Source organism: Balaenoptera ricei, chromosome 15, assembly GCF_028023285.1.
Source record: "Balaenoptera ricei isolate mBalRic1 chromosome 15, mBalRic1.hap2, whole genome shotgun sequence".
Classification (NCBI taxonomy): domain Eukaryota; kingdom Metazoa; phylum Chordata; class Mammalia; order Artiodactyla; family Balaenopteridae; genus Balaenoptera; species Balaenoptera ricei.
Genome location: NC_082653.1, coordinates 45,349,518 through 45,364,633, shown reverse-complemented (window position 1 = coordinate 45,364,633; position 15,116 = coordinate 45,349,518). Strand labels below are relative to the sequence as shown.

At 52.0% G+C, this 15,116-nt stretch overlaps 1 protein-coding gene across 1 annotated transcript; it reads left to right on the top strand.

Moving 5' to 3' along the window:
* The first annotated feature begins 5,630 nt into the window (after positions 1 to 5,630).
* CST8 (cystatin 8) lies at positions 5,631 to 12,713 on the top strand. The gene is given in 4 exon segments (XM_059898678.1): positions 5,631 to 5,702; positions 5,704 to 5,862; positions 8,907 to 9,020; positions 12,630 to 12,713. Coding segments are annotated over 4 exon segments (429 nt in total).
* Positions 12,714 to 15,116: the final 2,403 nt, after the last annotated feature.

The following is a 15,116-nucleotide window of genomic DNA, read 5'->3' as shown; positions in this document are numbered from 1 at the left end:
CCCTAAGTGGGACAGAGAGGCCATGGGACGCTGTCTGGAGGAGGACTTCAGACGGAGAGGCTGAGGGGTCTTCCCTCCACCTTTTGAGTTCAGGGATCTGATCTGCTTGTCCATGGTGGTTAGTCTGTCCTTTCCTGGCCAGTTGGTTCCCTTGAAGTGGTCATCAGTGCTGATGGGACAGCATTTCCCAGGACCACTGAGGACAGCTCCACTGGGCAGGTCACAAAGACAGCGGCCTGGGTCAGCTTTGGCTCCTTGTCCAGCCTGTGTGTAGAATCTGTAACATCTTCACGCCCTGATAGGGGCATGTACACACTGACAGCGTGAGTCTTATGGTCAGCAGAGCCAGCCTGTTGCCCAGCCTTGGCTTAGAGCTCTTAGTTCTGAGGGTCGTTGCTCTGGGCCGCAGGCTGGCCCAGGAAAAACAGCCCTGCCCTGAGGGCTGGCGGGCTCTGCTCATAGGTGAGCACTTTCAGCCCAACCCCCATTCCCCTGGGGAAGGCCTGCCATCTACTCTGTTTCATTATAAGTCAGTCGTTTTCTACCTTGGAAACCCCAGTGGCTTCATTTCACTCATCTCCTAGAGACCCACTCCCCCCATCTCTGCTACCTGATGTCAGAAACACACAAAGTCCCCAGGTGGCTGGCACTTGTGCCCAAGATTGGGAAATGGTTTCTAAGGAAGCCCAATATTTCGAGGTGTGTGAACCGCAGTGAGGATATTTTGTTTGTGGCATGCATCTTGCCTCTGGCTCCCACTCTCTGGGAATATGGGGTTAAAACCATGGCCCATTCACCGAGCTGAGGCTCAGGGTCCTGGGCCGTGTGAGGGTCTTGGTGGGGCTGGTGAATTTTATGCCCACCACTGTTGTCACTGGCGAACCCACGTTAGCAGGTTGGGGCTGATGGTCCACCCCCTAAAGTCAGTCACAACCAGGAGTGGCCTGTCCTGTGTCACCGTGTCCTGGAGGAACCGCTCCAGATTTAGCCTAGTCAGTAGTCGTCCCAAATCAGTAGGAAGTGAAAATATACACACAAGCACACAATAGAAAAATGGACACGTATTTTAGAAATTCTTGATTTCCACAAAACACAAACTGCTTTCTGGGATTACCTGGTTTGGAGAAGCAGGGCCCTTTGGGATACCCATGCTGAGACTCCTCCTTAATCCAAGTCTCAGCACTGGGGAATGCGTGCAGAGGCAGCAGGAAAGGATGAGGAGGTAAGAGAGAGAAAAGTCGGGTGATTTAAGGGTAAAAGTTGAAGTACAAACATCTGTAGAACTGCAAACCTAGGAACACCAAAGGAAGAGAAAAGGAAAAAGATAGAAATATTTGAAGAAATAATGGAGATATATTTTCCAAAATTAAAGGAAGACACAATGCAAAGATTTTGTATCAATTAGCTCTTGCTGCATAAGAAGCAGCCTCAAAAATATCAGTGACACATAGCAATAAGCATTACTCCTTCCTGACAGGTGTGCAGGATAGGGGGATTATTATGTTCAGAGCTGCCCAGAATTAAACTTTTCTAGGTAATATCAACATGCTGTTGGGGTGTGTGTGTGTTTGCACATGCTTGTGAAGTTCAAAGGCTTATGAGAGTGTTAGGGGCATAATATTTGGTTCTTTTACAAAATCAACAACAGTAACCACATATTTCTACAAAATATCCAAACCCTAGAAATATCACTTCAGTTTGGTGAATTTTGGTGTACTGATCAGCTCTTGGCACAGAAATGCTGCACTACAAACCCCCCTTGACCTCAGCAGTGCGTCACAGCAAGAGTCCATTATCAAGTCATGGGTCTGAGGCTGACCTGGAGGCGTGGCTGTGTGGCTTCCCTTCAGATCAGCACAACTGGGCTCACCCTGGAGTGGGGACAGGTCTGTTCCACCTGTTCTGGGGCCCTGACTAGGTGTTTCCAAACAGCTGGACCTTTAATAGTTCCTAGACCAGGTTGCTGGACGCTAGGAGCACCCACACCACGTGTTCTCAGGCTAGGTGCCCCCAGGGCACCCCTCACCTTGAGAGACCACCCGAGAGTAGGAGGAATCTTCACACCTCGTCCTGACACTGTCAACTCTGCCTCCACGGCACAGGTGGAAACCAGCCATGTGCCAGGCCCACCACAGTGGGAGGCTGGGAAGTCAGGGCAAAGTGTGCAGATGAGCTAGTCTTAACCAGGGAGGGCTTGAGGACCACAGTGGTGCTTCCGTGTGCAACAGTTGGTGCCATAACCTTGAATGGACAGCCCAGGTCCCAGGGCTGCATGTGCCATGATGGATACTCGTCTTTTCCCAAAGTACAAAACCCAGCAGAACTGGGCATGTCAGGGTTGCGGACACTGGTGACGGAGCTCTGAGTAAAGGCAGGGATGAGAAGCGCAACATCCAGAGTGGGGTCACAGGGCAGCTGAGGACTACATGTCAGAGACTGATAACATTCCAGCTCTCGGCTTGGGTGATGGATTCATGGGTGTCCATTGCGTCATACAGCTACACGTGAACCAATGCCAGGAGTGCCACAAACCAAGACAGATGATGTTTAAGGTGACTTTGGGCAACTAGGGTTCATAAGAAAAAAAAAGGCGAGCAAACAAAAACCTCAAACGCACCCTAGAGTCAGACAAAAGTCCAGCAGGTGCTTTGAACTTGGTAGTTCATGGGGAAAGGGCTGAGGGGCGGCTGGTGGGGTTACTCCATCAGCCCAGCCTTGGAGGACATGGGGGTGGGGGACTCCATGCACTGACGACCCTCGAAGAGGGCTCTGCATCTGCCGGGTTGGGTCTTCGGGTTTGCCCTCCATGACCCCCCGGCCTGAGGGGCCCAGTGGGGCCTCGGGAGCCTGCCAGCCTGCATGGGTTCCCCTCCCAAGGGCCCTCCCTCACCCCTGTTTCCCTGGGTCGTGGGAACCACTGAGCGTAGGAGATGGCCTGTCTGCTTTACATTCTCGGCCATGACAGAACTGGGAGGGGGACCAGGTGCCCCGATCCCAGGAGGCACGTGGAAGCCCAAGGAAGAGGCCGCTGTGGGCTCTGGAGCTTAATCTGCCCCCAGAGCGGGGTCTCCCCTGGGTCAGACCTTGTGCTATGGTGCCTGAGGCCTCCTGATCCCAGGAGCAGAGGGGCATGTGTGGCTAAATCCCTAGAGGTGAACAAATTGTCAGGCCTCAGGCCCGGTTCCTCTTCGATCTTCTGCCATGAGCACAGCAACTGCCCTTCGCTCTAACCCCGTTTTTATTTACGTACCATCATACCGTTGCTAAGGTTATTTTCCTTTTTTTCCTAATTATTGAAGTAATGCATATATAATATAGAAAACGTGAAACAATATAAAGAAAAGTCAGAAATGAATGTTTTTTCATCAAAGCAAAAGCATTTCTCACTCAGTCCACAAATATTGACACGTTCTCTCTGTGTCCCGCCTGGCTCCAGGTTCTGGGGGCGTCGTGATGAGTGACAGGAAGAATTCCCTACCCTTAGAAAGTCCGTTTTATTTCTCGTGGGGAAAGACAGGCAACAAAGATATTCACCAGTAACTAACTGCAGGTTGTGATGGGTGACACAGAGGAACAAACAGGGTGATAAAAACCGGAGCCGGGAGAGGCCCTGGAGATTTGGGGGGTGTCTGTGTTGAGACTTGCAGGGGGATGAGCCGGGATGAACAGCTGTGTGGAGGTGAGGGGGGAACCCCAAGCCCCCGAGAGAAGGCTGTGCCCGGCAGGGCAGGTGGGGTGCCAGCCTGGTGCTCGGTGCAGTGGGAGGGACCGCCGGGGATGAGGGTGAAGCAGTGGCACACACGATCAAAGTGTGGTCAAGATTCTCCTACATTTTTTCACAACACATTTTTATTTATGAAGAATTGGATCATATTTAGTGTTTTGCATCTTGTGCATCACTTTTTTTTATAAGCATTTTCCAACATTGTTGAGAATTCTTTAGTTTTTAAGTCAACGTAATAGGCTTCTTTTATTCATATCATAATGCATTTGTATATTTACTAAAGGTGGGAACCTCTTAAACTCCCCTGGTGCTTTTAATATGCAGTAAAATTCAAAAATCATGAATACATTAGAGTTGACCTTAGAACAACACGGACTTGAACTGGGCGGGTCCACTTATAAATGGATTGTTTTCAATAAATACATATATGGACTGTAAATGAATTTCCCCTTTTTCATGATTTTCTTAATAACATTTTCTTTTCTCTGGCTTACTTCACTGCAAGAATACAGTATATGATACATCGAATATGAAAAATATGTGCCAATCACCTGTTTAGGTTATTGGTAAGGCTTCTGGTCAAACGTAGGCTATTAGCATTTAAGTTTCGGGGGAGGCCAATGTTACACGTGGATTTTCGACTGTACTGGGGCTCGGCGCCCCTCACCCCTGTGCTGTTCAAGAGTCAACTGTACTAGTAAGTGACCGGCAATCGGCCGTTTATACTAAATTTAAATTCGTGTAAAGCTTTTGCAACAATTCTCTCTCTGTCTTTTATTATACAGAAATACTTGCGTAATTTTTCAAAGATACTGGAAAAGTGTTGTCCACTACAGCACTGTTTGTAGCAGCTGAAAATGAGAAACAACCAAACCTCCAACAGTTTAAGTACAACGTGGAGGAAGGGTTCCCACCCAGCAGTGGTTCCAGCAGCCGGATGTATGCAGCAGGGCTGTGGTTTCCCATACATGGCCCAGTGTCAGGAGCCCATCAACCTTCACATCCTGGGACCAATGCCCACCTCTCTGTCCCTCCAGGAACGTCCAAGAGCCCAGGGGTGCCCACGCCCCCTCCCACTAAGGTGCAGGCCTGAGCCGCAGGGTGGGCTGTGGCCACAGCTCCCCGGAGGATGGGACAGCAGAGGGCGGTGCTGGGGCTCCAGAGGAGGGAGTCAGAGGCCAGGAACTTAGGAAGCCAGGGTCACGGCGTGGGTGGGCCCTCCGCCCCGAGGGCAGAAGCAGGAGGGGCTTGCCTGCTGTGTGAGCTGCCAGGACCACGGGCCAGTGGCCGGCAGGGGAGAGGTGCCCTCACCGAGACAGGGTCACCGGTGTGGGATTATATCACAAAGTGGGACCTCCCTGCAGGGCATGGACTCAGAAGGTGACCACACACCAGGGCTCAGGAGCGAGGAGGCCCCAGACCAGGGCATAGATGCAGCTGAAAGTGCTGGGTTTGCGGGAGAACCCCAGGCTGGGGCACCCAACTCCACAGGAGGGGGAGCAGACTGGAAACAGGGCCAGGGCAGGAGACCTCAAGGCAGTGACACCCTTCACAGCCGCATCTTACAGGCCTGAGACACAGAAACAGGAGTGGGCGGAGAGGCTCGCAGGGGAGGTGCGGGCCCGCTAGCTCTAAGCGCTCTCCGTGGAGCCACAGAGCCACACAGGAGGAGAGAGGCTGGGGGGGGCACTCCTGAACTGGCTTCTCGTGGGCAGGGCTCCTTGGGAGACAGGGGGAGCCCCACCAGGTGACCCTGACAGTTCTGTCTTCATCCAGCTGGGCTGATGTTCTCAGGGTAAGATCTCTGGACCTGTAGTGGCACCCGCGGCCACCCCACCCCACCCCACCCACAGCTCCAGCCCTGGGAGGACGAGGACGTTCACTTGTGCCCCCGGAAGGAGGGACCATGACCAGACTCTGGGGGTCCTGCCTGCTCCTGCTAACCATCCCGGTGGTCCTGGTGGAATAGCACATTCCTATACAAGAACACAGGCAAGGTGTTGAGGGAATTAAGGGCCATCAGCACCTCAAGTGGCAACGTGAAGCAGTGTCTGTGGTTCGCCATGCAGGAATACAACAAGGAGAGCAAGGACAAATGCCTCTTCCAGGTGGTCAAGGTGCTGCAGGTCCAGCTGCAGGTAAGGGTGCTTCCTCCCAATTTGCATATTTGTTCCTGGCAGCACAGACTGAAGCCAGGCTGAGAGAGTGGGTGTGTGAGCATCCCTGGGACCGAGTGGTTCTGGACACTCGTGCGCCGGACCCCACGCCCAGCGTCTTTTCTCCACATGCTGCAACCTCTGTCCTAGGGGCCCCAACCTGTGAACTCAGTTAAATCCCAAACTGCAAATCACACGTCTGTGATCCGTGTTTGCTAAGGCTGGGAGACAAGTTGAGCGCCATGAATATTTTGTAATGATGCAGCCCCAGGCGACATTCAATCTATCCACGTCCCATGGAATGTGGATTGATATCGAATAGATAGGCTCATAAAGTGCCTCCTCCCAGATTCCTTCATTCTGTCAGTCCTACATTTCTTTAGCGGCAGTGGAGACATTCTGTCCACAGAACCCCTCCTCGCAGGGCCTCAGGTGGCCCAAGGCTGGGAGACATTGATTTCCATGTGGGTGACGCTCCACATGGCCCCGCCTGCCAAGTCCAAGAAGAGGCCCTTGGGGTTGAAATTCCTCTGACTTGCAGCCTCAGTCGGGTGGTTGGGGCATAATTGCACCGGAGGTTTGCAGGGATGAGTTGTAAAGAGAGTCAGCAGGCAGGCCTTTGAGAAAGACTTACCCCAGGTGTTGGACTCCACACTGCCTCCATTGGCAGGAGCGGGGCCAGTCTACACGTGACCCCACCTCCTGGAACAAGTGCACCATCGACACGGTGTTCCCAGCACACGAGGCTGATGGCTGCACACTCCAACAGGGGCAACCCCGCCGCCCTTTGAAGTTAAGGCTCCCAGGTCCTGTAACTTCCACACCCCCTTCACAGTTCTCCCCTTTGGTACCCATGCATCATGGGCATGCAGCCTTTCTGTGCCAGCCGCTCTAGATGGGGCTGAGATGGACACAAGCGATCACAGCCTTTAGGGAGCCAGGGGACCAATTAGAAGACAAGCCGCCAAGCCAGGCCTGAGAGCTGGGATGCTGTCTGTGGCGTGGTGCTCGGGGCCAGGCGTCAGGGGGCTTCCTTAGACAGCTGGTGGGACCTGGGTCCCCTACACAGTCATGGTTGAGCACCACCTCCCCAGGGAGAGATGAAGGTGCAGCCCGAGGGCAGATGGGCTACAGGGGAAGGAGGCTGGTGGGCAGTGTTTTCTGGCGGGTCCCCAGAAGCAGACCCTAGTGCTAGTGTTCCAGTGAGGTGGTTTATTGGAGAGGCCATCCAGGAAGCACCAGGCAGCCTGGAGAGGATTGAGAGGGGGCAGGGAAGTGGCCAGTGCAGGGGAGCCACTGAGCAGGTGACCACCAAGGGCATCTGGGCTCAGGGTCCCTGGGGCCTTGGGGAGAGGGGGCAGCACCGCCGAGCTGGGCCACCTGCAGGAGAGGAGCTGGGTTCCTCATCCACAAACTCTCACCTGTCATTGGCTAAGAGCTGCTCCAGGAGCCCTTGGCTCCTGCTGGCAACAGGGAGCCCCGGGAACTGACAGCGTGGGTGGGTGCCTGGGGCCCCACCCATGGCATCTGCCGCAGGAGGGGAGTGGGGAGTGTTTAGGGGTGCGGGGGAGGGGAAGAAGGAGCGTGGCCTATTTCAGCAACCCTAGGGAGCCAGTGTGAGCGGCCAGACGGGTGGGCAGTGACCAAGCCAGGCCAGGCCTCGTAGGCTGTGGGCAAGACTTTCAGGCCACCTTAGGAGGATGAAAAGCCAGAGAAACATTAGGTCAGGGAGTTCTTGGGATCCATATGATCAGATATGGGCTTTGAATCTGTCACTCTGGTTAACTCACCTCCAGAAAGGGGTGTGAGCGCTCAGGTTCCCGTTTCCCTGGAATCAGCACACAGCCATCCTCTTCCTTCCTGTGGCCGGATGAGCAGAGAGGCCGGGCCCTCTGGGAGGTTGGAGGAGTGGGGACGGCTGTTAGGGGTGTGCGTTCTAGTGCCCGACGCCCCCGTCTCAGCCCTGGGTCGGCCGCCAGCTGGCTAACCAGCTTCTCCCACTACAGTCCAGTCACCCTTGTTAGTTCTTTGGAAAGAAACTAAGATGTCATATGACCTCATTAAAGGCTGGAGTTGGCAGTGAGGGAAGGCCTGGCAGAAAAGCATGAGTCCAGGTGAACCTGGACCCAAGCTGCAGACACACCTTTCATCTCCTGCTGTCATCTTCTTTTTGACCTCACTGGTCATCAGAATCACCTGGAGGCTTGTTCAAGCACAGACTGCGGGGCCCACCCCTGGAGTTTCTGATTCAGTAGGTCGAGGACCTGCATTTCCATCAGGTTCCCTGGTGATATTGTTGCTGCCGGGCCAGGGACCCCACCTGCGAAGCCTGGAACACCACTGCGGAAGGACGGCCCTTATTCCTTCTGTGATTCCAAGAGCTGATGGGAGAAGGATTTTCTGGGTGGCGGGCTTGGCCATCTCTAAATCCTGCTGTAACCTTTTAAAACCAGATGGGAGCAGATTTTAAACGGACATATGAGCAGCCTTTACCTCACTCAATTGTTAGCAAATTCTGTCAATCACTGCTGTTCTGCTTCCTAAACACTTAGAGAACAGGAAGACAAACCCCGGCCACGTGGGCCCCTGGGGTGGTGGAGGAGCCTTGGGTGGGGAAGTCCCAAAGGACAGGGGATTTCAGATGACATAATCTGAGGGGGGTATGTGTGGGAAGGGACTCAGGGAGGGGGTCCTATGTGGTGGAGGGGCCTGTTCCCATGGGGCACACGTGAACTGGTAATATCCCGGGCCCAGGAGAGCCCAGGACCTGGAATTAGAAGGTCTTGCCTTCAAGAAAGCCCCAGGCTGGATGGAGCTTTCCCCGGGGAATCCAGCTCCACATGGTAGTATCAGCGTGTGGTGGGCATTATAGGCCATCCCCTAAAGATATGTTTGGAGAGGGGGAGAGGGGAGGAGGAGACAGGGAGAGAGAATGAGGGGGAGAGCAATTTGTTAAGGGTTAGCTGAACCTTTTAAAAAGTAGAAAAAGCTTTTTTGAACAAAATTGCATGATTGCTAATCAATAGGTCACAGATCGTCTGGAATACTTTATTGATGCTGAAATTGCCCGCACCAACTGCAGAAAGCTTCCAAACGGTAACGAAAACTGCGTGGTTAAGGAAAACTTCAGACTGGAAAAGGTAGGTGACAGACTAACTGTCTGCGATGGTCTTGGCTGCTCTGAGCCCCAGGCAGAACTTGGGGTACACAGACCCTCTCCTTGAGGTCGGCATCAGTCCCAGTGTTTCTCCCCAGAAGTGGCCAGCCCTGTGGCCTTCAGAGCAGAGGGCAGGGCAGCAGGATGTGGAGGACCCCTTGTCCTAGGGACAGGATGCTGTCAAGGTCACTCTTACTGCAAAGACTCCATCCCTCCAGGCTCCTGGTGCAGGAAAACTTGCTAACACACATTCACTGGGAGTCTGCCCTCTCGGACCCTGATGCACCAGCCAGCTGTTGCCAGCCCCACAGTCGTTCATCCTTGTGAAGGCACAAAAGGGAGTCCATTCACTCAGCCGCCCATCAAAGCTTACTTGGCGCTTGGCGCTATTCTGGGTGCTGGAGATTAAGCAGTGACCAGGCCAAGTGGTGTCCCCACCCTCCCAGGCTCAGCCATGGTTTCCACAAATGTCAGGGAAGAGCCCCAGGCTCTCAGTAGAGGGCTGACATGGCCTGGGGGCTTTTGGCCTCCAGCCTGTATTTCTGACTCAGGGTGGGAGTGCCCGGGGCTCATCCAAGGGCTTCCTCTGAGGTTGGTGAAGGCCCCGGGCTCCCTGAAGGTGGGCCCCTTCCTTCACACCCGTGGTCCTCCAAGTGAGCCATGTCAGAATCACCTGGCGGCCTTGACACACCTGGATGGCGGGGTTTCCCCCTGCAGAGTCTGATTCAGTAGGTCTGGAGAGGAATCCAAGAACTGGCATTCCTCACGAGCTCCCCAGGCTGGGGGTCCGGGGCTGCTGCTCTGGCCTTGGGACCATACTCAGAACCACTGCTCCATGCAGCTACTGCACGGGAACCACAAGGGCCCGTTGACAGGAGCCTAAAACTGCCCCTGTGAGCTCGCCATGAACAAATTCCATCATTTCCAGCAGAATAGAGGCCCTTCAAGGACAAACATTCAAGCAGGGAGCGTGTCTGATGCCATCTTATCTTTTATGTTAGTTTTGTTTATCTTTTCCTGGTAGTACAAGTATGGTTGGTTGAAGTTTATATTTTCTACTGGGAGCATTGTGGATAAGGGAACGTTGTCGCTTTTTACGTCTTTGTAGAAAATATTAAAGAGAATTAAGGAAACTTGTCTTCAGGAAGCTCTTTTATTCTCTGTAAGGTTTCCATGGCCCATCTCGGTTTTAAAGCACACATTTATCGATAATGAAAACTTTGTTCCTTTCTTTCCAAGTGTTTGGAATAATGCTGAAGAGGAGTAATGCTGGGAATTCCCTCTTATTCCTGGGGGATTTAATGGGATTCTCTTCAGTATTTATACCTTATTACTAAATATTGTATCGAGTATTGATTTCTGAAGCTCCTCCAACTCCCTCTTTACCAAGAGTTAGTTTTTAAATTAGGAATGTTTTCTTCTATCAATTATTCTTTCAGTATCTACCAAGTGTATTGAATAATTTTTTCTTCTTTGACCCATTACTATAATAAATTCAAATAATAGATTCCCTAATATTGAGTCATCCTTACGTGTCTGGAATATGGAGCACGTGTCTTTTTTTGGTTTTCTAGAAATATAACTTTCTTTGAATGGCGTGATTAGTTCTCATTCACACTGACTGAAAGTGGTGACAGGTACACAGGTCACCAGTGTGCAGGCTTGTTGGGTGAATCTGCATCTTCAGCAAGGTTTCTGGACGACTGCTGCACAAGGACACTGCAGGGGACTACCCTTATTCCTCTGACCCAATTAGCTTTGTTGAACCTGCTGTGGACATGCACACCTGGCATCCCCACCTCTTTTATGGCAAATTCTGGGTCTCTCTGAGTGCGGGGTGCGATTCCTGAAGGCCAATTGTGGACGTGCTTGTGCACATGGGGAGGGTGTTCTCCAGTCACCACCTCGTTGATGGCAGGACAGCCCCTTCTTCTTGTCACCTCCCTTTGTGGAGACACTCCGTGGGGCCCTGGCTGGAAGGGAGAAGTGGCGTGGGTGGTGTCCGCCCTTGTCTCTTAGAATACAGAGGGATCGATATGCCACTTTTCGTTTAGGAGTTTTGCTTTTATGTATTAAACAGTCAAACTTCCCTAGAGAATGACTTGGAGCGTGTGGTGCACACATGCACTAACGTGCACACACACGCACACACGGGCACACACACGTTCCATGGCCTCATCCCAAACCTACTGAATCAGAATGTCCGGGTACTGACATCCACACACTTCATGTCACAGGAACGCTGAAAAGCACTGCATTAGAGACAGTAACTGTTTACTATGCAGCTGCTTTTAATTTGCTGGTATTTTTTTAAGGCTATTTAGTAGGTAAGTTTGGGTTATAATTTATTTCTCAGCTATATTTTGGTTTCAGGATTTCTGTGGTCTGGTGTAATGAGAATGGGGGCTTTCCATTTTTTCCTGTGATCTGGATCAGTTTAAAGACCAAAAGAGCTTTGGGTTCTCAAGGCTTGATGTAATTTGCCTATAAAAATATTTTGACTTGATATTTTGTTGGTTTGTGGGGAATGAGGCCCCCATAATACTCCTTTGCATGTGTCCAGAACTCAGCGGAGACCTAACGCCATTCTCTCTGACACCGTTTGCCTCTTAACTCCTGAAATGCCCCAGTGTTTCCAGCCAATTATTGAAGATTCCCTTTGCTGTTTTTCCAGGACTGCTACCGACCTGTTCATCTATCTCTCCATCTCTCCCCTCACTCATCCGTCTATCACCCGCACATAGAATATTTCATTTGTCATTTCAATGGCTTTTTTAAAAAATTTTATTTATTTATTTATTTTTGGCTGTGTTGGATCTTCATTGCTGTGCGTGGGCTTTCTCTAGTTGCGGTGAGCAGGGGCTACTCTTCCTTTGCGGTGGGCAGGCTTCTCATTGTGTGGCTTCTCTTGTTGTGGAGCTCGGGCTCTAGGCGCATGGGCTTCAGTAGTTGTGGCACGCAGGCTCAGTAGTTGTGGCTCACGGGCTTAGTTGCTCCGTGGCATGTGGGATCTTCCCAGACCAGGGCTTGAACCCATGTCCCCTGCATTGGCAGGTGGATTCTGAACCACTGGGCCACCAGGGAAGCCCTCAATGACATTCTGAAGGGGAGAGAAGGGGTCTTTGGAATAAAAGATATGTTAGGCCCTAGAACCCTCTAAATTGTTCTTATCCTGACATATTTGTTGTTAGAACAAAAGGCATTGTTTGATTATTAAGATGGCTTACGTTAGTTTATACCTGGCATAGAATTGCATACAATCTACACTGTAGAAAATATTAAAGAGAATTAAAAATAAAATCAAGGTTACATCTGATCTCCCACCAAAATATGATGATTATTAGTATTTGCTGTCTATCCGTGGGTGGGACGGGGACAGATACCCCTCCAGTTACCTGCTGGTGGCTACAAAGCTCTGCAGCCTCCAGCCAGCAGATTCCTGGGGACAGTCCTTGATGGGTGACGACCCGTCTTCCAACACATTCCTAAGCTGACACTTAGCATCCTAAGCTGACACCTGGCAACAGAGCCATTTTTTTTCTCTTCCTCTTGGCACACTGCTGACTTTTGCTGTGGTGGTGGTCCTTTTCAGAGACGAATGTGCACCTTTCTGGTGGGCGCACTCCCGTGGCACAGTGATTTCACCGTGATGAAGAAGAAGTGTGTGGATGTCTAGGGCCTCTGGAGCTCCTACCACCATCCCTTCCTTTGTCTGTGAAGCAGCAATGGCCTGTGAGCCGTCACCAGCACGCTTGCCTCATACATGTCCCCCTGCTTGCTGTTCTGCTTTCTAGATTCAGGTTAGGTGGTAACGAAAGATGGGCGGGACCAAGTCCTCCTTCCTGGCCTCACGGGAGGCCACTTGCCTTTGGCCGGCATGATGGCCCGCCCCCAGGAATAAGGAACATTTGTCACTGAGCACAGACGGTGGGGTGCGGTCTGATTCCATTTCCCACCACACCCCTGGGAAGGAATCTCTTTTTGATCTGGTAACCCCCCCCCCCGCCCCACAGAGGGCTGAATGCAGTGGGTACTCACGGGTTCCTTCTGGAAGCCTCCTTTGGCCTGAGGCCCCTTTCTCCCTGGGTCCTGAGTGGATGGGTCACCGGTGGGAGATGAGGGGGACGCAGCTGGGAGACCCCCTGGCAGAAGCAGCAGTCTTCCCCTTGGGGGCTCTGTGAATTGGGAGGATTTGTGTTTCTTTTTATGTAAATGTCAACAGTGGTCACAGATCTAGAGGGGTGAGGACAATAAGGCCTTCAAAGGAAGCTGCAGTGTTCACATGTGTCTGTGGGTGCACGTGTGTGCAGGTGTGTGCTGGTGTGCATATGCAGGTGTGTGTATGGAGAGAGACGGAGGAGGGATGGGGGTATGTGGAGAAGGAAGTACACAAACAGAGATGATAACAGGAGATAAAACTCCCTCAAAGAAAGTAATCATTAAAAATAGGTGGGCTTCCCTGGTGGCGCAGTGGTTGAGAATCTGCCTGCCAGTGCAAGGGACAAGGGTTCGAGCCCTGGTCTGGGAAGATCCCACATGCCACAGAGCAACTAGGCCTGTGAGCCACAACTACTGAGCCTGCACGTCTGGAGCCTGTGCCCCGCAACAAGAGAGGCCGTGACAGTGAAAGGCCCACGCACCACGATGAAGAGTGGCCCCCGCTTGCCGCAACTAGAGAAAGCCCTCGCACAGAAACGAAGACCCAACACAGCCAAAAATAAATAAATTAATTAAAAAAAAAATAGGTGTGTCTGAGGGGGAATTCTTTAATGGATAGAGTTTTAATTTCACTGGAGGAAAAGCTTGTGGAGATCAATTGCACAACATTGTGAATATACTCAACACTACTGAACTATACACTTAAATGGTTTGGATGGGCGATGTTACATGTATTTACCACAATTAGATTTTTAAAAAATAAATAGGCTGTTTTAAATGTGGTGTTGGGTACAATTTGGGAGAACAACTGTGTTTCCAACGTTCAGGGCTTCACCTCAGGGCCTGGTGGGTGGCGGGGATTCAGCATTCCTGCCCGAGACAGACTGAGGCCTCGGGACTCAAAGGCCACTTCTTTTGTCTCAGGTTCCTCCAAATTAAGGTCTCACGGTTGGAGACACCATGCCACCTGGGGTGACAGGGGACAAGTGGCATTCACCTTGCAGAGCCCTTGCCTCTCCTCTGATTGTCTCTTCCCCCCTGTCAGCCCCCCTAGTCTCTCTTCCCAGCCCACCCATGTGTGCCCCGCTCTCCTCCGACACAACTCCTTCTCTGCCCCCAACCCCGGGAGCCTCCACCAGGTAAGGGCCCAGGATTTGGATATGAAACAGGCTTAACATCACTTGGACCTAATACACTTATCCTGATTAAAAACTACTCTTCCCCTCAGGCCAGGAGGGCTGAATCCAAAAGTGCCCCCCAGATACCCTGGTGGGATGCCCCCTGCAGGAGCAACAGACCCACTGCCCAGCCCTGGTGCCCGGGTCGGACCACAGCTGCGCATCCACCCCTGCTCGCGAGGCACATGTAGGCACCTTAGGAAAGACAGCCTTTTGGGACCAACCTCTTGGGATGGTCCTTCCTTCCAGACAGTTGGGTGGGAACTGCAGGAATCCGGTGTCTGCAGCAGGCGGGCAGGGGACAGTGTGGGGCTAGCCGGACGTGCTGGGGGCGGGGTGATTGTCCCCCGGCTGGTACAGGTGTTCCTCCCACGTGGACAGAGATACCCCGTACAGGCCTACTTCTAAGTGTGTGTTAACTTATATCAAAATTTAATCTAACTTCACCTCTTTTCAACCTGTCTCTCCAAGTCTCTTCTTTTCATTTTCTCTTTCTTCACATGAAATAAGATGCCAGGCAGGCCTCGCTTTCCCTTGCTGGGTTTCATGTCCTTTCTGCTGAGATGTTACTGGAGTCTCTCTCTCTCTCTCTCTCTCTCACACACACACACACACACACACACACACACACACACACGTGCTCACTTCCCCAGTGGGAGGTCAGACCCATAGCCTCTACTCCATTCTGCTGAAGCCCCCCTGCACCCTGCACCCTGGACCCAACACTGTCCGCCTCAGTCTGG